The sequence below is a fragment of the Platalea leucorodia genome (genome assembly GCF_965183815.1).
Source record: "Platalea leucorodia genome assembly, chromosome: 3".
In the NCBI taxonomy this organism is placed as follows: Eukaryota; Metazoa; Chordata; class Aves; order Pelecaniformes; family Threskiornithidae; genus Platalea; species Platalea leucorodia.
The window spans coordinates 45,224,284-45,244,286 of NC_138825.1; the positions used below are offsets into that span (position 1 = coordinate 45,224,284).

Genomic DNA, 20,003 nt, shown 5'->3' on the forward strand with positions numbered 1-20,003 from the left:
AAACCTTAAAATATCTTTAATCAGGAGAAAATTGCTTTATGCCTGACTGGTTTGAAGCTAAGCTTGTCGCAACAGTGATTCTGTTGGCTGCAGACGTGGAGCAGATGAGGAAAAAATACAGGTAAGTATGAAATATCTTATTTTACATTTCTCTCTTTTTCAACCCCCCTACTGCTGAAGGATCCAGTAGAAGCCTGATCGAGTCAGGAAGTTGTCCATTTTTCTCTGTAGACTTTCGGTGAGCCTGATCGTTCCTTAGGCCTTGTCCAACTCTTGCTGCAAACGTACTGGGTAACATTTCTAAAGATACTTAAGTGACTTGGAAACGTGTGTCCTATTTATTTCCATCAGTGACTTCAGCACTTAAGGCAGATACTCAGAAGAAGACTTTCTTTTTAATTTTTGTTTTTGTGTAGTGGAAAAAGCAACATAGAATGGATTGAACTAGAGGCTTTCTTGAACCCTCTTCTGGATGTCTTGATGAAACTTGGCAGTAATGCTTACATACCAACACTGAAAACAGATAAAAGCCTACAGCTTCTCTTGAAGTTATTGCAGACCCGTTCGTTAAAATGTTCCAATACACAAGATGGTTAGTGATATCTTCAGTATACTGTGTCTTATATTAATTGTAGTCTAACTAAAACTAAGGTACTTAATGTTTTAAGGCTATATTGTCAACTTTTACATTTACCACTTCTAGGCTAGTAATAATTTGACAATCTGGCATATCTGTTGCGAAATTGAGCTGTGGGTCCAATCCTACAGGGGATCTTCTGAGGGTGTCCCAAGGACTGGGAATAGAGAATGTGGAAGCCCTCTGGGAAAGGAGTTGTTACCCATTAGGATTAGATCAGCAGTTAGTTAAAATCTGGACAGTGTGACCGTATTACAAATATTTATAGGCCTATTCTTTGCCAACCTATGGATTCCATAAATCATTTAGACACTTCAGAAAGAAGTTAGTACAGAAACCCAGCTTAACCTGCTTAGTTGCTCCCAGTTCAGCCAGAGCCTTCCCTGAATGAATAAAGTGATCCTGCTAGACATACTGTTCTCAAGTTCTGCATCCAGGTTTCATAAAGATGTCTAAATGCAGCCCTGAAGTAAATGCTTAACCTAATTTTAAAAGTGCTTTATACAGTTACCCCCCTTCTTGAATTTTGCTGTTTGACTGAAATACTGAGTGCTAATTATTCCGACTTAAAGTTCATATTGTGGGGTGGTCTCTGACTGCCGGAGTGGATTCCTTCAGGTGAAACTAGACTGGAAGATGTGCCCCAGCTGCCACTGTGCACTCAGTCCACAGCATGAGGCTAGAGCAAGCCTGAAGCAGAACCTTCCAAAATGTGTGCGAGCGCATGTGAAGTTTTTAGTATCAAGCATTTAACTCTGTAAATCACTTCCTTATGTGCCGCTGTGCTTGCTAATGTAGATGTATAATCAATCGCTCCCGCCTTGGCAATTTTGATACCTGACTTAACATGCTAAGTTCTGCTAACAGAGTTCTTGAGGCATGGCAAACCTGAGCATCACAGTGTCTCCGTCCTTTTGGACGCCCCCATAGGTACTCCAGGACAGCTCATCGTCAGTAGAGCCTTTCAAGAGGCTTTCAGAACTGGACTTGTAATATTATGTCTTTTTGTGTTAAGTTAAACAAGGATTACATTTCTTTTCTTATGTTATTTCCTACAATGTTTTTGCGCTTCTTCCTCCTGCACAGGAGAGCCAAGTAATAAATCTTGTTTCCGCAGCTGTGAATTGACTGTAATTAGAGTAATGCTCTAAAATACAGAAATTTTGTTTCCGCATTGATTAAACAGGAGGTGAAAAGTCCTGTCTGTCAAATGGAAAATGATAAAATGGGAGGGAAGAAGAAAGGAATTTAAGCTTGTAAAACAAAAATAGTAACAATTGAGAAGTGTTTTATTCAAGAATACTTCAATGGGGATAGAAATGCCTGCAACGCATGCTGGAAGCAGCAGCATTTTTCTGCAGGTTTTGTTGTCTGTACTGTTGCTAGACTTCACTGTTTTAAACAGTAAGTTTTTGCTAATTATTTATTTGATAGTGTTACAGAGCCACTGGTAGCGAATTGGATTTTACTGTCGTACATGTTTACCTGAAGAATCTCTGAATTTTAACTGCAGAAGATGTTTTAGTGATTTGAGACTTACGATGAAATGTGATAATAATCGGACATAGTTAAACTGTTTGTTCTAAACAGATTAAGCATTAGAAATGCAGTCCAATGAGCCATTTTAATAGAGAACATTGAAAGTAAGTACAATATAGATTTGGAACTCCTGGAAATATGTCCCTTTATATTTCTACCTTTTGAAGGTCTTCCATTTCATAGTAATTTCGCTACATGAAATGTAACTCAGGGTCAACTCCAGAAAAAAAACAGCAGATACAACCTCTGGGTAACTCTCCTAAATACTGAAACTAATGACTGATATTTTTAAAACAAGATGGTTGTGCAGACTATTTTAACTCCAGTTTCATACTGATGTGTTATTTCTTTGGCTTTCAGCTAGCCCTTACCCTTGAAGCACAGATTGAAGTGTGCTTGTGGTTAAATATGTTTTACCAGACTGACCTACTTCCCTTGTGTAATAAACTTGTGTCCTTTCGTTTGTGAAATGCTATGCACATGCGGTATACTTTGTAGCCTAGCCTTTTCTGAAAGTATTGCATTTCTTGTTATAACCTTGCATTTTCGTTTACAATGTTAAGCCAGGAAGCTACTGGACTGAAATCTTGTAAGATTATTCTATATACAAAGCTGAATTATTTCTAAACAGAAAAAAACAAAACAAAACAAAAAAACCCACCAAAAAACAGCTTTCACTTCTGTACATGTTAGAAATGGATAACTGCATTTTTATCACATAAAATAATTGCTGGATATGGAAATTCTTGTTCTTTATTAAAAAGTAAGTTCATTAATAAGCTTTTCGTGCAGAGGGTTGGGAATAGGACGAAAGTGTGCATTAAAAGTTGGAAAATTATGCTTTGGTCTTCTGGTTTTGTGTGGGTTTTGGTTCACTAAGTCATGGTAGATCTCAGGAAAGAATATCATCTGGTGTGATTCTTTCAGCCCTATGACTTACACTGCTAAAGAGTACAGAGCTGTTTTAAGGTATTCTTAGGTATTTGAATACTTATTACTATATAACTTTCACTCTGTAACAATTAAATCTGCATGATATAATAAATTTCTTAAGGAAAATGTATTTCTGTACGTCATTTTTTTTTTTTTTTTCCTCTTCACACAGATGGGGTATTGTTTTTTATCTGGAAATCTCTAATGACACCTATGGAGAGCATTCTTGAATTTGTTCTCCGGCGGCTTACTACAAATGAGTTAAGCACTGTAAGTAATTATTATGAGACATACTTCGGTGTGGATTTGGGTTTCCTTGTTAATTTGATTTACAAGTGTTCCTAGTTTTCATATCAGATCTTTGAACACTTAGAAAGTCAATCTTAATAGAAACACTTCTGTTAACTTTTTGAATGTGCACAATAAGAAGACAGCAAAAAAAGGTGTCTTGACAAGTAGTGTTTAGTGTCTGTAGTCCATACTCCTTGTTTCTTCTCAGAGCAGAAGAAATCATGAGTATCATATCATATACTGTATGCTATCTACTAGTACAGTTGTGGATATAAGATGTTTGGAGACTTTTAGCACTCAGCCTGGTTAATATCTTTATTGACTATGTTCCACTGTTTGCTCTTTGCTGTGGCCAGTGTTTATACCCCAAAGAAACCTGTGACTTTTGAAGCAAAATGATTTAGTGGTAGAGGAGTGTGACTTCTTTAAAAATACTCTGTTGAATGTATGAAAGAAATGCACTGCTTTTTAGAGAGTGAGGAGGTACATGTTTCCAACTCTAAAGAGCTTTCAAGTCATATGTAAATAGAAAGACACAAGACATGTAAAGCAAAACATTTACAGATGTTTCCAGATGGAGAAAGAGGAATTAGAATGTAATGTTTATGAGGAGAATGATATTTCTGGAAGAAAACAGATTTGAGAAAGGGGGATTTGTGGAAGTTAAAACGGAGGCCAATTCTCAAAACTCAAAAGCTCAATGAAATGCAAAGTAGGAACTTTGAAAGCGAGGTAGAAAATAGATTAGGAGTTTCAGGAGAAGGATATGGAGTAAGAGAACAGGAAAAGTTGTAAGATCTTCACAGTTCTTTTAATTGTCAGCTTTAATTTTGTATTGTAAAAGGCAGAAAACTAAAATAGAGATTTAAAGAGAAGACATCAGTTTCAAGATTGTTAATTTAGTGGGCTGTATTTGGATAGACTATTGGGAAGAAGCGAGAAGACTAGAAGGATTGGAAAGGAAGAGGCAACTGTAATGAGGAGATGGACAAAATGTAAAGTGGCATTTTTAGAATTATTTAGTGAAGAGTGAGTTTAGAAAAGAAAACCAGTTTAGGTTTCTTGGAGAAAGTTATATGGACAAGTGTGCAGAAATGATAATGAACAAAAGTCAGATTTGCTTCTTGTGTTTGGGAGAGTGAAAAAAGTCTGTAAGTCGGAGGGGAAACAAAAGCATGCGTTTCTGCAAGGGTGGAAACTTGGAGAGGAGCATGGGGCTTTGGGCTCTTTTCTCAGAAACAGTATGGAAAGTACAAATTGAAGGGCAAATGCAAGGAAAGAAAATAAATCTGATAGTGGACAGTCCCCAAAGCATGAGTACAATGGAAGATCGATGTGAAAAGTGGTCCTGCATTAAAGCAAAAGTTAGGGTTGAATCAGGAGAACGGCTTCTGAAGGTAAATGGAAGTTGAAAGGTGTATTTTCTCTCAAAACTAAAGAAGAAAAAGTTCTTTCTTCATGCTGTTCCTTGAGTCCGTGGCCTTATAATGGGGGTGGTTTTTTATGATATGTGGAGCAAAGTTGCAAATACAAGAGGAGAATAAAAAGCCATATGAGAAGTAAGATACAGCCACGAGATAAAATGTAGCTGGGGAAGAAGTGCAAGGTGCATCACCGAGTGCGTACAGGGTGTGGTGCTGTGCCATGTTCCAGTAACGGAGTTGGCTTTGAGCACCGCTTCAGATACTCAGGCCAGCTCAGGTGTTTTTACATGGCATTCCTTTGGGCCCAGAAAGGGAAGTTAAGTAAACTTACTAAATAAAAGAAATGGAGGTTTCTTTCAGAATTTCACACTGTCTCTTCTAAGGCATACTCCAGAGCCCTAAAACTAAAAGAACCTGTAAATTAAAGAAAAGGTTGTTGAACTGCAATGACTGTTGGTGTTTTCCTTCTGCTGTCATTGTTACTTTCTTTTCAGTTCAAAGTTGTCTTTCTTTTCAGTTTAAACGTCCTCCTCTTAATGCTTCAATTTACCTTTGTTTCCTCATTTTTAGATTGGCGATCTGGATCGTTGTGATCTGTACTTAGCTTTAATTCCAGAGATAGTGAATTTGTGCTTGCAAGTCGGCTGGAAGAAAGGACCGTCTATCAAGAATTTCATTTTGTCCTTGACAAATGCATCTATTCGCAATCTTCAGGAGAGAAATTGTGAAGAGGTAATTTAACATTATTTACAACAGTAAATACAAATATAAAACAAACCAGTAAATATTAATTAAAATAAATATTTTATTTTTAATGTTTATATACTATTTAGATTAGAATATAAATAATTATATAAGCATACTATAAATACAACTTAATTTATAAATATTTTATTTATATTTAAATACATTTTATTATACATATTAATATGAATATATATGATAATAAAATAATAAGTTTTTATGAATATGTTTGTGTATATATTCCCTAACACGTATGTGTCTTTAGTTGACAGCATAATGTTAATGTAAAGTATTTGCAGCTAAGATTTTTAATACTTTTGTTTTCTTATATTACATATTTCAGAAGTCTATATAGCTAAAGTAAAACTTCAGTTGTAATAATGGACTGTATGTACTCAAAAGCTTTTTCCTCAAATATGAACCAATCTTACCAAGGAAGTTACTGTTAGATGAAAATGCCTTTTGTATTAATGATCTGTTGAATTTCCAAGCTGGAACATACAGAGAAAAAGAAATTGCAGAACTCAGCACTGCTTTGACTTTTTCATATAGTTATGTTCATTGTCACATAGTTGTATGTATTAGGATAGTATATCTGCAATAGATATATTTTCAAAAGGTAAAAAAACTTCAATACCTTCTATAAAAGGAGGAGATTTAAATTAAGATTTTTTGGGGCAGTATAAACTTTGGTATTTTCTGGGTTGAATTATTGGTCGAGAACAGTTAATAACACATGAAAAAAGACTATAAGTATTTGATTTGCCAGGTTTACTTTTCTAAGGAAACAAAGAGCAAGACTTACTTTTTTTTTTTCCTTTGGTTATGTGAATTACGTACTTATTCCAGTAGTTTCAAAGTAAATATTTTATGGTTCAAACTTAGCGTTCACTGGGAACCTCTACCACCTTCTCTTGAATTCAGTGGAATTATATTGTCATGATGATTTCTTCAGTTGCACATATAGTACATCTTCAGTTTAAGAAGAAAAAAGAAAACACTGAGTAATTACAGATGAGAAAAATCTTTTCTGTGCTCTAGACTGCTGAAAGTAACTTGAAGATATTTAAATAATACTGAGCTTTTAGTACTATTACAGAACTATATGCTTATTGACTTTTTTATTGATACTTTTTATTTCGTGCTTCTTTAACTATATGTGTTTATTACATGAAATAATCATTGTAGGTGTTGTGACCTTTTAGCCTCTTGGAGCAGTTAGCATTTGGTATTCCGAATTTCAACTGCCTTGTTGCACTGGGTTTCTGACTGCATGGACCCACATCTTTTTTCTAATTGCTGGCCAGCAATATATATAAACTGCTACCTGGCAAGATAAAGTGTTCCATCATAGTTGAGCCAGGTGCCTGCACTTAATTAAGTGACTTGATTTGCAAGATTTATGCTCTTTTCAGTGCTTGTAACTTGGGATTGATTGCACTGACCCAGCCAAGCAAAGCTGTGTTATGCATAGGGTAAGAAAATAAGGAAGTAGAAGGATGCAGAGTTGCTACCTTATGATGTCTGAGGTGATACAAATAGGAGGATTATCAAATGTATCAGTAGGTTATTTGTATTATATTAAAAGAAATCGGTGCATGTTTGTTCATGTATGATTTGGTTTTAATTAGGAGCCGAAGCTTAAAGAACAAATTAAAAAAGTAGCTAGCATGGCTTCGCTTACAGCAGTTTGTGAGATAATGGATCAGAAACCTGAAGCACACCTTGAATCTCTGCCTTCTGTGGATGCTCTGAAGAGGTTTATTTCCTTTTCTCAATTCAATGAAGTATTAAAGAAGCCATCTTATATTGAAGAAAAAAGTAGGTACGTCTGTGCTATAGCTTCAGTAATTCTTCAGAATAAATTTGATTAGCATAGAGCAGTGATTAAGGTGCTGGCTTTTCCTGTTCTTCTCTGTGATAACTTTTTGCCAAGATGACGATGAAGAATTACGAACACAAACTATTCATTCAGTTGCTCTTTTGTCTTAACATTCAGGTTTTGAACATTAAAGCAGCCATAATTGATCAGACCAGAGGTTCTTTTGCTCAGTCCTCTAGTGCTATGAAGCCAGAGCTAGCTTTGAACATTGCTTATCCTTATGTCAGCTTCAACATATATACACTGCAGAAAGCCATAGCATGTATGCAAGCCAGTTTAAATGGAAGTTATTTACTGTTGGGGAAGGGAAGCCCAGAGCAAGCCTGAGGGCCAAAAACCGAATACTTGGTTAACAAAATAGGATGGCCAGCATATAGTGATGTTTCCATTGAATACTCTCCCAGATTTTTATGCCTAATGAGACTGCCTGAGCCCAGAACTGATTTTTCTGTGTTTAAAAAACTTTATTTGTAGATTTCTCTTCCATGAACTTGTCCAGTCTCCTCTTGAACCTGTGTAAATTTTAGCGTCTTAAAGAGGCATAGTGAGTTTGTACAGTTAAGCTGTTCCTGGTGGAGTAGGAATGTGCAAGATAAATTAATGCAATATATATTTAAGAATAATATTCTCCTTACAGCTTATGTGAAGAAACAACGTCTCAAGGATGGGGGAGAATTGTTGCACGCTATGTTCGTGACCAGTGGATTTGCCTTCGTTTCATTTTACATTCATTTCCAACACTGGCTCAAGAGTATGAAGAAACTTCAGAAATGTCATTATCTACAGTTGAAAGGTCAAGAAAAATTCTAGAGTCTGCATTAGAAGCCCTAACTATTCTTCCTTCAGACCAAGTATTACCTGTGTTCGACTGCATGAAAGTCCTTGTTCCCAAGGTAAAAGATAAAACAACTGCACGATATTAATAGCTTTGGGGGTGTTTTTTGTCCAATGTAACTCTTTCTTCTCTTTATTTTCAGCTTCTGGACTCAGCAGAGTCTCTCTGCATAGAAGCATTTGATTTGGCTTGGAAAATAATATCCTCTTTGAGCAACACACAGCTAATATTTTGGTCCAATCTAAAAGCTTTTGTTCAGTTCATCTTTGATACAGAGGTTCTAGCTGTTGCTGCAAGTGCAAAGAGTCAAGCATATGCCAAAATAAAAGAGGTCAGTTTAAGAATTCTTTTTTGAGAAGGGAACATAAATTTTATCTGGATCTAAAAATGTATTTTACTTTTCATTTTCCCTTCAGCTATTGTTACGAATTTTTCATTTCCAAAAAGTTGCTAGTTTGAGAGTGTTAAGACAAAAGATCTCAGAATTAGATTGAGGATAAACAAATACATTGTCTGTTCTTGTAGCACAGAAAATGAGAAGTACTATTGCTTTGATTTTCAGACTGTTCAGTGTCTTCCACGTTTTTTGGTCTTTATTTTATTTTTACATTATGCACTTTCTCTTGAATATTTTGTTCGGGATTTGCCACCTGAACTGTCACAAACTATTAATATTCTGGAAAAATTATGCCTTTTTCCTAATAGCTTAGTCTTTATGAAAATATTTTCTTAAATGAAAAGTTAGAAGCGTTCAAAACTTTAATAGATGCTATTGAATAAGCTAACTGCTTCTTTTAAAGGCTTTTTTTTTTTTTTCTTCTGAGTGCTCAGGTGTAGAAAACATAAAAATCATAGTCACGTTAGAGTTCAATTTAATACTGCATGGTAATGCTGCCTACACAGTTGAGAAGAGAAAAAAATAATTTTTACTTTTTGTAAGATGAATGCAGCGTCCTGTACTCCAAAAGTTCTTGCGTATGTCATGGTGTTCTTTTTTCATTGTGAGTCACTAAAACTGCATTCAGTACTGGGATGTTGGTTCATCTTGGCTTTATACACTGGAAAGTTGTTTACTATTTCTTTTCTAAATAATCTTTCTTAGTTTTTTTGCCTTTTTTAGCCTCTCAGCATCAATTAAATGTTTGTGCAGAACAGTCTACAGTAAGTGCAAGAGTTTTACCAGAGCAGTAATACATTATAAACTAGTTATCAGTATATATGTATGCTTAGACTTATGCAGTGCTCAGCTTTGCACATAGCACAGGAATCATACTAGGAAGGGTTGCAGTTTTGCTTTAAAGTCGCCATAAGTAGCTCTGTCCTGGTGTCACACTCATAACTGTAAATAACGGCAAATGTCTCAGCTTTATTTTCAGCCCAGACACTCCAAAATTTTTTTTTAATAAAATATGGAAAAGTGGACACTTCCTACCAATTTAAAATTGCTGTGATATCTCCATGTTAGTCTTAACTCTCTTAAAATATAGTTCAATTTATTTTCTCTTTGTTCTTTTTGAAAACTTGCTTCAAATGAATGTTACTGTCATCTATTTTAAACAGTAGATAACACTTTGCATTTGTAGTCTTCATGTGGACCCAAGCCAAAATAAGATGCGTATGCAAAGATGGTGAAATATCTCTTCAGTTCTAGGAATCTGTTAGCTTTTTCTTTTAATGAATATCTGTAATGGATAATTGTATGCTCGGTGTTGCAGTAGCTGATGAGCTGTAGTTAGTTTTTTATTTTTGTTTGATCTTAAAATTTGTTTAAATTCTTAGAATTACTGTCTTAACGTCAGCGTTAGTATTTCAAGCATAATGTAAGGTGTGTTTTGCCGATGTTGAGAGTCTTGAGTCTATGTGACAGCTATCCCATTGTCTGCAGTGGGAGATACCATGACAGCAGGCATCAAGGAGGTAATGAAGGTCTCCTATACTCAACAAAGGGCATCTGGTCGAGCCACCTTCTGCCCCTTCATAAGAAAATGAAGATAAAGTTCCCAAGCAAGTGTCTACTTACGTATATTCTTATCCCACTCCTTGGCAGTCTCTATTGCCATTGACCCCTTGTGCAATGGCTATATAGTTTTAGCTAATGAGAAAGAAAAAAATGGAACTGCCTGATACTGATTTTTCACAGAAGCAAAATTTTAATTTTGTCTACCACAGTGCACTCTGTTTTTTTAATAATAATTATAAGGGGTGGAACAAAGGGGTATTTTTGAGCGAATATTGCTATGGTAAAATCCAGAAGGGCTTCCACAGGGGTACCCAGAGCACTGTGGTTTTAGGTTTCATTTCTTCTGCTGCTTTTTTCCTTTTTCTTTGCGGCTTATTCAAAGGTTAATTGTGCTAGAACTTAAATTTCTTAAATTTATTTTGTGTGTGCTGGACTTTTACTATATTAATGAAACATTGAAAAGTGTTCCAGGATTTTGAGAAATGTGTAGTAAATGTCATGCTGCTTCTCCTCGGGTGAAACACAATAGTTCAATCGTGGAATTATTAGGAAAGTTACCTTTGTAAAAAGACCAAATGTTCCTAGGGTGTTTTTTGGGTTCGTCCCTGTTCCCCCCCCCCCCCCCCCCCCCCCGAGTGTTTCTTCAGAGTGCATTCCAGTATTTCAGTTTAGGCTCTTCATGAGCTTCTTGGTGCTTTAATCCTTAGCAATTCAGAACAACTTTCTCTGTAAAAACAGAGTTAGTGTCAAAGAATTGTCACGTTGTCAAAAGTATCATTTCAGAATGGGGAAGAGAAGCAGCTTTGTCTTGTAAGAGTTGTCACAGCTTCTGGAAAACCATTCTTATGGACAGCTCTAATTGATGTTGTCTAAAAGGGAATTTATAAAAACCCTACCTGTTCATTCTGAATCTCCTCTCCCAAATGCTTGCAATTTCTTAGAAAAAATTTACTTTGTAACTGACATTTACTCTTGCACTTAGCCTAATGAAGGGAGTAGGAAAGGAAAATTTTGGGGCCATTTTTCTTGTTTTGTTTTATTTTTCTCCTTTTTGGAGAAGTTCTAGATAGGTGTTTCATATATCTTAAATATGCCCTCCTCAAAAAAAAAAAAAAAAAAAAAAAAGTAAATGGTACAAAGACATATTTCCACCTTAACTCAAATATGAACTTTAACTTCAACATGAATGTAATCCTTATTAAAGAAGAGAATTAGTGATATGGCTACCTATGGAAGAAATTTTGTTTAATGTTTAATTTTTTTTCTAAATTGCTAAGGATTGATTAAAAACACCAGGTTGTACTCACTGAAGTAAGCCCAGGTGCCTTTGTTCCAGTTACGAGGAGGTTCATGTAAAGCATCTGGTGTTATATCTGTTTAAGCAAAGATCAGTTCTGTCTTTTGCTAACGTAAACCTGTACTGGGCCAATTGTTGCCCATTCACCTGCCCTTAGAATCAGGGAATTGCATATGGATTGAAGACAGCATTAACCTGAGCACATCTAGGATGCAGAAAGAGATCAGACCTGCTAAAATAGATATCACTGCAGTATTATTCTAACAATTCTAGTACTTTTGAAAACTAGATTCTGAATCTTTTATTTCTTCTTCTTTTCAGATAATTTTCAAGCTCATAGATATGTCCACTACAAAGACTGGAGTCTTCAATGTAGTCCTTAGTCATTGTTGTCGATCTTGGATATTTCCCACTGTTGATGAGAGAAGTACCTTGACAAATGCTTTCTTAAATGCTGGAAATTATTGTGAACTTATCACTGAGGCTTGTGTCTTTGGAACTGTATTTAGGAGAGATCAAAGGTATTTAAAAAAAAAAAACCCACACCTTTGTGATTATATTTATCATAATTTTATGCGCTTTGGTTTTTTTAAGCTTTCAGATAATTATTGAAATAATTTTTGTATGCTGTTCTGCTAATTTTGCTGCTTTGTCTTTCATCTGTGAAGACTTATTCAGGATGTGCATGCCTTCATAGAAAATCTTGGAGAAAAATGTGCAGCGAATGTTGTTACGGAAAGGTAATGATTTTGAGGATACATCTTACAATATTTGGTCTGAATTGTATCTTCATTACGATTGATGCTACAATAGGAAAGATGCTATTTTTTAAGTCAGCTTCTTATGAGTATATTCATAACCTTCTTAAATATTGGCAAAAGGGGAATACATCACATGTTCATAATTCAAAATATAGAAAAATGTTAAGTATTTTCAGGAAAATACATCCCACTTGTTAACCTGAAATAATGACTTCCTCATTGTTTCACCTCGTAAAAGTAATGCTTTTTAGGATGCAGATGTTTTACTGAGTGCTGATATATACCTCATCATTGTAGACAAGACAGTTAAGAAACTCAGGCTTTAATGCAGCCAGATTTGGAGCTTGGCTTTTTAACATTGGTTGTAGGCCTTTCTAGCTTGCATCCTGGCAATAGGTTCTGCCTCCAGGTTTTGAAACAGGGACATTGGCTACTGAATTATTAAGCTTTTTTTGTAGCTCCACTCCCACCTTTACTCAGTGGAAGAAAGTCAGAGAAGCAGCCTAACATAATGCTTTGGGAAGTGTTAGTAGTTGCTAAAACCCACGTTTCTAAAAATCTACTACCACTTCTAGTTCAGTACTCCTGTATTTTCTCCCAAGAGTGTCTTGGTTTTCAAACGTCTGGTTGTGACAGTCAGCAGCTGTCTGATGCTTTGTTACCTGTAATGTCATTAATTGTTCTCTTGGCATTAATTACTCCAGATGTCCCTGAGTAACTAGTAGGAATCAAGTGTTATTTTGGACTAGAATATTTGACCAAACCTGTAAGCATAAATTAGTTGTTTTAAGATTACAGTTTTTCAAAAAGTTTTTATGGTACAGCTATTTCTGCAGAAAATTATTTTAAACACTTAAATGCTATTAAAGACCTGTAGATAGAAACAGGGGCAGGTTATCTGGAACTCACTAGTTTTCTTCATCAGCCAGGATGAACAGACCTTAAAATTTTGGTTCTGGGTATTTACATATTGTCTCACTGCAGACAACTTGTTCAAGGTGATGTTTGGTGCTTTTTTTTATGATTTAGGAATTATATTTATGTCTGAACAAGTAGAGTTTGATTTTTTTTTTTTTTAATTAATATTTTACAGTACAAATCGAGATGATCACTACGTTCGGGTTTGTGCTACTAAATTTCTGTGCTTGTTGGATGGATCAAATATCTTGCATAAGACGTTTATGGAAGACATTTTCATCAAACTGCTTGATAAAGTAAACTTCATTTCTCTTTGTACTAACTTTATATTTATATACCATTATTAAAATGTGAAGTATTTAGACAGGATGTATTCACAGTTGTTTGTATAGCCTGTCCAGATTTGCCCAATAATAAACTTTTGTTGTTGTTGTTGTTGTTATAAGACAGGAGTGAATTCAGCCAAACCAAAATAATAAAAATTGTCTTTCGGGTTTATTTCTCTCTTTCGTGGATTTTCTGACTTCACAGGATATTATCCAAATTGTAACCATTGTTTCATTAGGAATCTTCCTCTAGACTGCATTTTGAAGCACCACATTTGACTTTAACAATTGCAGACTACCTTTTGAATTGAGAGTGCTGTTGTCTCCTTAAAAGACCTTTATAAATAGGATTAATGGAGAAGGCTGGGGTCTGATTTTCATTTATATCATAGCTGCTTATGCATTGGCACTAGTGTAAAATCAGTGGTAAATTACTACAGCTGCTATTAGAACACCCTTGCGTTCTGGTACTGTAGAATTCTGCTTTTGTCTGAAGAGCAAGAAATGGGTGGTCCTTCATTCCTGTCAATTAACTACTGGAGAAAAATGGTTAATATTTGCGTTGTAAGATTGATCAAGTGGGAACAATGAGCTTTAGAAGTGATTTCCTTACTTGTTTAAATATGAAGCATAAACATGTAAAAATAATGTGTATTTGCATTTTAATATTAATATAGGACTTGGCTCACCAAATAATTTTCTTTTTAAAAAGTTAAGGAAATAGTTGGGCGTCATGTATTTTGAAGGCCAAAACAGAGTATGTAGGGAAAGATTCTAAGCTATACGAGAACATGAATTTCAAATCTTTTTAATGTTCCATTTATCTCATCTATTTTCTTTCATGTAAAACATCTTATTGCAGAATATCAATTTCTGTCTCAAAACTAGAGCTGTAGTTACAAGCTGATCTAATTGGTAGCATGACTAAATCAATTTTTTAAATATAGACACTAAAGTAGAAATGTTTTCATTTATATACTCATCTCTTCACTTAGGATCTGTAGTTCTTATATAACTAAATGACAGTTTGAGTCTTCATCTCCATTTTATATAGTACTATTTTAATTGTCCATATACAATCAGTGCTGTAAATTCTTCAACTTCCAGCTCTTTGAGGAGTTGTAATATCTAACATTTTTGTGCTCTTAAGTAAAAATACTGAGTGGAATTGTATATTTTTCAACTTTCCGAACTTCCCATAGACGAGCTTCAAAATGTAATTCTAAATAAATGAAATTAATATATTTTTCCTAAGTTTCTATTTAATACTGATACTAGCTGTGCAGTAGATGCTGCTTTCTCAGTACAGTAAAGTATATTTCCATGTATTCAATTTTAAAGAAAGAACAGGTAATAAACCTTTTAATTTGCTTTTAGGATGAACTGGTATCCAGATCTAGAACACGCTATTATGCAAACTCTTTACAGCATAGAATTAAAAACCGGGTATGGCAGACACTCTTAGTTCTTCTTCCGAAGCTTGACCAGGTATTGCTCTTCACTATGAATTCTAAAATAAATAAATACTTTGAAAAATAACTTGTGTCATGCAAACTGCATATGTTAAATCACAGCAGGGTATAAAAGGCATGTAATCTCTGGCTGACATAGCAGTTTTGTGTAGTTTCATTCTTTCAGTCTGAAATCACAGATTTACGATGTATTTGTAGAGGTCACTGAAAACTGGTTCTCGGATTTGTGAATTATAGGAGGCTAGATTGTTCCTGTTAAAGCTAGCTAAAACTCTGTACTGACTATCTGATGTAAAGCTTTTCATTCAGTAAAAATGTTGCTACTTTATGAACACTCAGAAAATTGATAAATTTTAGTTTCATCTAATGCTTCTTCATAATAAAATATTTGAAAAGTATAATACAGAAATTAGATGGTTCTAAAATGTTTTCATTTGAGTATTAAAATATTTATAATATTATGATAAAGCTGAGAATGTTCTTTTATTTAGAATTTTTTTTATTCATGGAAATAACTCTAACAATATACTAAATGATTATCTGATTTTGTTTTCTCAGAATTTTTTATGTGGAACCCTTGACAAAGTTTTCCAGGCTGGATTTGGTAACAATCAGGCGTCTGTGAAATACTTCATAGAATGGATTGTTATCTTGAGTCTACATAAATACCCCCAATTCCTTAATAAATTCTGGGATTGCTTTTGCTATGTAAGTAAGAACTTTGGCATTCACGTGAAGAGTAATTTGAACAAAGAGGGTATAGTTTGTCTTCCCATGTGTTATTTTCTATGTATTCCAATTTTCCTTTAGAAGCAGTGGGTTGTTAAGCAGATTAAATTAACTTGGAAGTGAGTCTGGACTCCACTCCGAGACATTTAGAAATTCGTGATATAGAAGTGGCTGAAGACAAGTGGATTCTTCCAGTTGGAGATTTTCTTTTATGATGTACTACTCGGGTCAGAGTAGAGCTGGCATCGTGAGTCGGTGTACTCTCTGCGGTCACCAGTATAAGAGCCATCAGGAACAAGGGGATGTCCTAGATTCTGAGTTTGGGAAGATGCTGCAAAGTCGCTTGTGGTTTCCACACCCAGCTTTTGTCTTCTACACCTTGTCAGTGGGAACGTGACTTGCGTAACACGTATTCACTTTGCAGCTTTTAATATGGACTTCTCTCGCAGTGGAGTTCTGCAGTGCGGTTCCAAAACGGGAGGCAGCGTTTGAATTATGGTACCCAAAAGTCCTGAAAAGGTTGACTGAGGAGAACTGACTTACTAGCATTTCGTTTTTATGTCTTGAGTTCCTCTTTAAGTAATTACCCTTAAGAGCTGACCTGGGGCAATTGTCTGTATGGATATCCTTGAATTTGTTAGCATTGTACGTTTGGGATGAGTAGAAAATGTATGTACTTGCATCTCCTCCAGTGTATAAGAAGACATGACTTGCAGTGGTGCCTCTGCTGAAGCTCACCACTTGTAATAGTTAAATGTAGATGTTTTCTTGCTTATCAAATAGCCTAGTTGCTACTGTAGTTTTTTTAAAAGCCAAACAGTAGGACAAGAATTAAAATTAAATAGAAAAATTGGAAAACTGTATATATACACTTTTTGCCTAAAACCAGGCAGGTTTTTAATAATGCTGTGAGACAGCTTTGCTTGCTAGTAATGTGTGCTGGTTTTGGTTTTGGTTTTTGTGTTTGTTTTTTTTTGCATGGGGAAAAAAAATTTCTCTTTCAGTTTACAATTTGTACTTTTTTTTTTTTTTTTAAGTGCATAAAGATGGCTTGTCATGCCTGTCTGAACTGATGAAAAGTGCTGTAAGGGATGTAACTTTTTCCCATTTCAGGGTTCCTTCCAAGAGCTCAGGCAGTTGGAATTGCTATCATCTTCGTAGATGATCTATTGGGTCAAAGCAATCTCATGCTGGTAACAAATGTACTGAATCACAGTGGGCCCATTCAAACAAACAGAGCAAGCAGAAAACATGTAGATTTATGAAAAAGGAATACAGATTTTATTTTCAGAGGCTATCTTGGAAAACAGTGAATCTGAAAAGGATTGTCAGGATCATACTGAAAAATAAGCTGAACTTGAGCACCCAGTGCAATGCTGTGGCAAAATGGATGAACAGGAACTATACCTGTAAAGAGAAGTGGTGAATAGAAGTGTGGAAACTCATTTCTTCCAGTACGGAACATGGGTGGGGCTGATGCTAGGCTATTCGTTCTGCATCTGATACCCACATTCATGATGACATGGAAAAGTGCAAGCCCTGAAAAGAATCCCCAAGGTTTTTATTGGGTTTAAGTTTTTTTGGAGGGGGTGGAAACAGTGAATTTGGGTTGAATTTTAGCTCATTTACACTGCTGTATACTTCATTCTGATTGATGTATTAGTAAAAAGCAAATAATGTGTTAGAAAAATGAAATCTTAATGATACGCTCTTTATATTTTAGTGAACTTTGCTGTGGAAACATTTTTTTTTTAATAGAGTTGATACTGCATCTGCAGAACATGCTGTGAAAACTTACAGGGTATAAAAACGTTCTATAGATGCATATTTTGTGTTACATTCTCTTTTGCTTTAGGATGAAGAAAAGCTTAAAACAAGCATCTGCACATTTTTATCAGTGTTCTCGCACTTTGACATCGTTCTTCAAAATACCTCAGAGAAGGTTAGACTAAAAGAGTTCATTCTTTGTTCCGTTGCACTGTGTATGGATTTCTGGAATAAAAAGCACTTTTGCAGTCTACTTTCAAAACCTTTTTAATACCTACTTCCTACTAAGGTATCCTTTGATATGAAAAACACTAACTCTTCCTGTCACCTCTGTAGCATATTGGACTTAGGAAAATTAGGTAAATGGCAGATGTTCTGGATACGTAGGGCCTTATTACCTGTGAGTTTTTCTAGAATAGCTACTCCAGTTTTGACTAAGCATGTTGATGCACCTGGGTTTGTTTTTCTTGCTGCTCTTGTTTAATCTGCTCTGTTTAATCTGAAATTGGGCAGAGATAACCTGGAAGAAGGTGATCTTTCTATAGAATAACAGCACTCAAATATGGAGTTCTTCGGCAATAGCTAGTCCATATTACATTTAGAATTCTTTATTTGGAATTCTCCATTTTTTATTGAACTTTAAAATAGAGGATTAAAAACAGTCAGATGTTACATTAGGTCAACTACTTCACATCTGTAGCAATCCCGGCATTTCGGTTATTTTCTTACTGTTTGCATACATTTGCAGGATCAGCTTTCTAAGTGCTAGAAAATCAGAAGTTAATAGAGGTTACCTCGTATGCAGAAATATAATTTTTAAAGCAAATTAATACATTTGCAAAAAACAAGTGGGGCCGTAGGTCTGTGCCCTAGTGAGAAGGAGGAAAGGAAATCAGGACCATGTTCTGAAGCCTGTATTTGCACATTATGTACTGTTAGAACTTTGGACTTTCTTAAAGGTTGTTTTTTGCGGAAGCCACTGTTTCTTGGGCCACTCTTGCTTTTCTACTTCTAAATGGTATGTTAAGACTTAACATAAATGAAAGAAACTTCTTTATCTTTGTTTTTTTTAGAAGCCAGCTTTGAAGAAAGCCCTCATAGTTATTCTACAGTGGTGTTTCAACCATAATTTCAGCGTTCGACTTTACGCGTTAGTTGCCCTTAAAAAAGTCTGGGCTATGTGCAGGATGTTGCATGTGGAAGAATTTGAAGCTCTGACACCGGTTATTGAATCTAGCCTTCAGCAAGTGGAAAACATGCATGGCACAGGGTTAGTAACATTTTTCTGACTTAGAGCTTAATATCGTTCTTCTGAGCCATTTGCAGCAAGTCTAATGTTCTAAAATAACCCTTGATAATGTCTCTGGGTTTTTGTGGGCAGGGGGGGTATTCTGTTTAAAAAGAAACCAAGACTTGGAAATTGAAATGTAATTATCAGCAAAGAAAATGAAGTGATAATTGAGTGTAGCATTACAGTCTGACAGGACAACAGAAAAAACTCAAGGCGTGTTTGAACAGTGCTCATAGTTTAGGGGTGGGATAAAAAAAGACAGTCAGGAGTGCTTAATTTTCTTGCCTGATGGGTTTTGAAGCAATACAAATCATTCTTCCAAACTTCCTGGTACCAGTAAATTCTCAAATATAAAATCTGAAATGTTTTTAGTGTTAATATTTGAAAAAACTTCTGTGGGAGAAAAATGGATAGGGAAATTAATTTTGGGTGATGATTAAATGAGCTTTACAGGAATGCTTTTCTGCTTACTGATTTGGAAATACAACAATTCAGTTAAATTTTGTACTATCTGTGTGTTTGTATCCTTTTATTAGCCCTGTTTTTACGAGTTATTTAAAATTATTTAGAATTTCTGACAGTGTTGTCAGCCAACATAAACTTGGGACTGCTGCTGACAGGCTTTTTTTTTTTTTTTTTGAGAACATTAGTATTCATTTCTCTGATCAGAGTCACTGTTAAATCACCTATGTCAAGACATGGGGTGGAAAAAAGCAGCATAGGAGGAGTTTGCCTTTTTTTTTTTTTTTTTTTTTTTCTTTGACAGCTAAAAGTTGTCACTGAACCATAGGCCAGTATTCAGTTTCCTTCAGAGGCCTAGGTGGGATACCCTTTCTTGTGAAACTTGCTTCTTTCGATAAGAGAATTTGGAGACGTGTTACGGGCCTTTCTTGAAACATAAATAAAAGTTATTTCCTGCACGCTGTTTTGGTTTTTTGGGGGGTTTTTTAAATGGATTCTGACTTAATTATGAAAGTATTTTCTTTCCCATGCAGTATATAGTAGATACAATCAGGTTGCCTTATTCCAATTTGACAATTTGAAAAAAAAAAAAATCCAGTACGTTGCCTTTTTTTGTGCATCTTGCTTTACTTTCTGCAATTGCAGGAATGCTAGAAGGAACTGGCAGCGAATCCAAGATCATTTCTTCTTTGCAACATTTCATCCACTTGAGGATTACAGTCTAGAGGCAAGTCT

At 35.2% G+C, this 20,003-nt stretch overlaps 1 protein-coding gene across 4 annotated transcripts in view; it reads left to right on the plus strand.

Annotated features, from left to right (window-relative positions):
- Positions 1 to 20,003, plus strand: part of TARBP1 (tRNA guanosine 2 -O-methyltransferase TARBP1) — a gene marked incomplete at its 5' end in the record, with an annotated part of 39,359 nt that overhangs the window by 13,270 nt on the left and 6,086 nt on the right. For 3 of the 4 annotated variants that reach the window (XM_082307258.1, XM_082307259.1, XM_082307260.1), the window contains 15 exons: positions 25 to 121; positions 417 to 592; positions 3,282 to 3,379; positions 5,395 to 5,556; positions 7,200 to 7,393; positions 8,088 to 8,343; positions 8,428 to 8,616; positions 11,864 to 12,063; positions 12,211 to 12,282; positions 13,397 to 13,517; positions 14,925 to 15,035; positions 15,578 to 15,727; positions 17,604 to 17,690; positions 18,589 to 18,785; positions 19,914 to 19,995. In XM_082307258.1, the coding sequence (XP_082163384.1) occupies positions 25 to 121; positions 417 to 592; positions 3,282 to 3,379; positions 5,395 to 5,556; positions 7,200 to 7,393; positions 8,088 to 8,343; positions 8,428 to 8,616; positions 11,864 to 12,063; positions 12,211 to 12,282; positions 13,397 to 13,517; positions 14,925 to 15,035; positions 15,578 to 15,727; positions 17,604 to 17,690; positions 18,589 to 18,785; positions 19,914 to 19,995 (2,192 nt within the window). The remainder of the gene's footprint in view (positions 1 to 24; positions 122 to 416; positions 593 to 3,281; positions 3,380 to 5,394; positions 5,557 to 7,199; positions 7,394 to 8,087; positions 8,344 to 8,427; positions 8,617 to 11,863; positions 12,064 to 12,210; positions 12,283 to 13,396; positions 13,518 to 14,924; positions 15,036 to 15,577; positions 15,728 to 17,603; positions 17,691 to 18,588; positions 18,786 to 19,913; positions 19,996 to 20,003) is intronic. The other variant, XM_082307261.1, reaches the window with a different exon arrangement.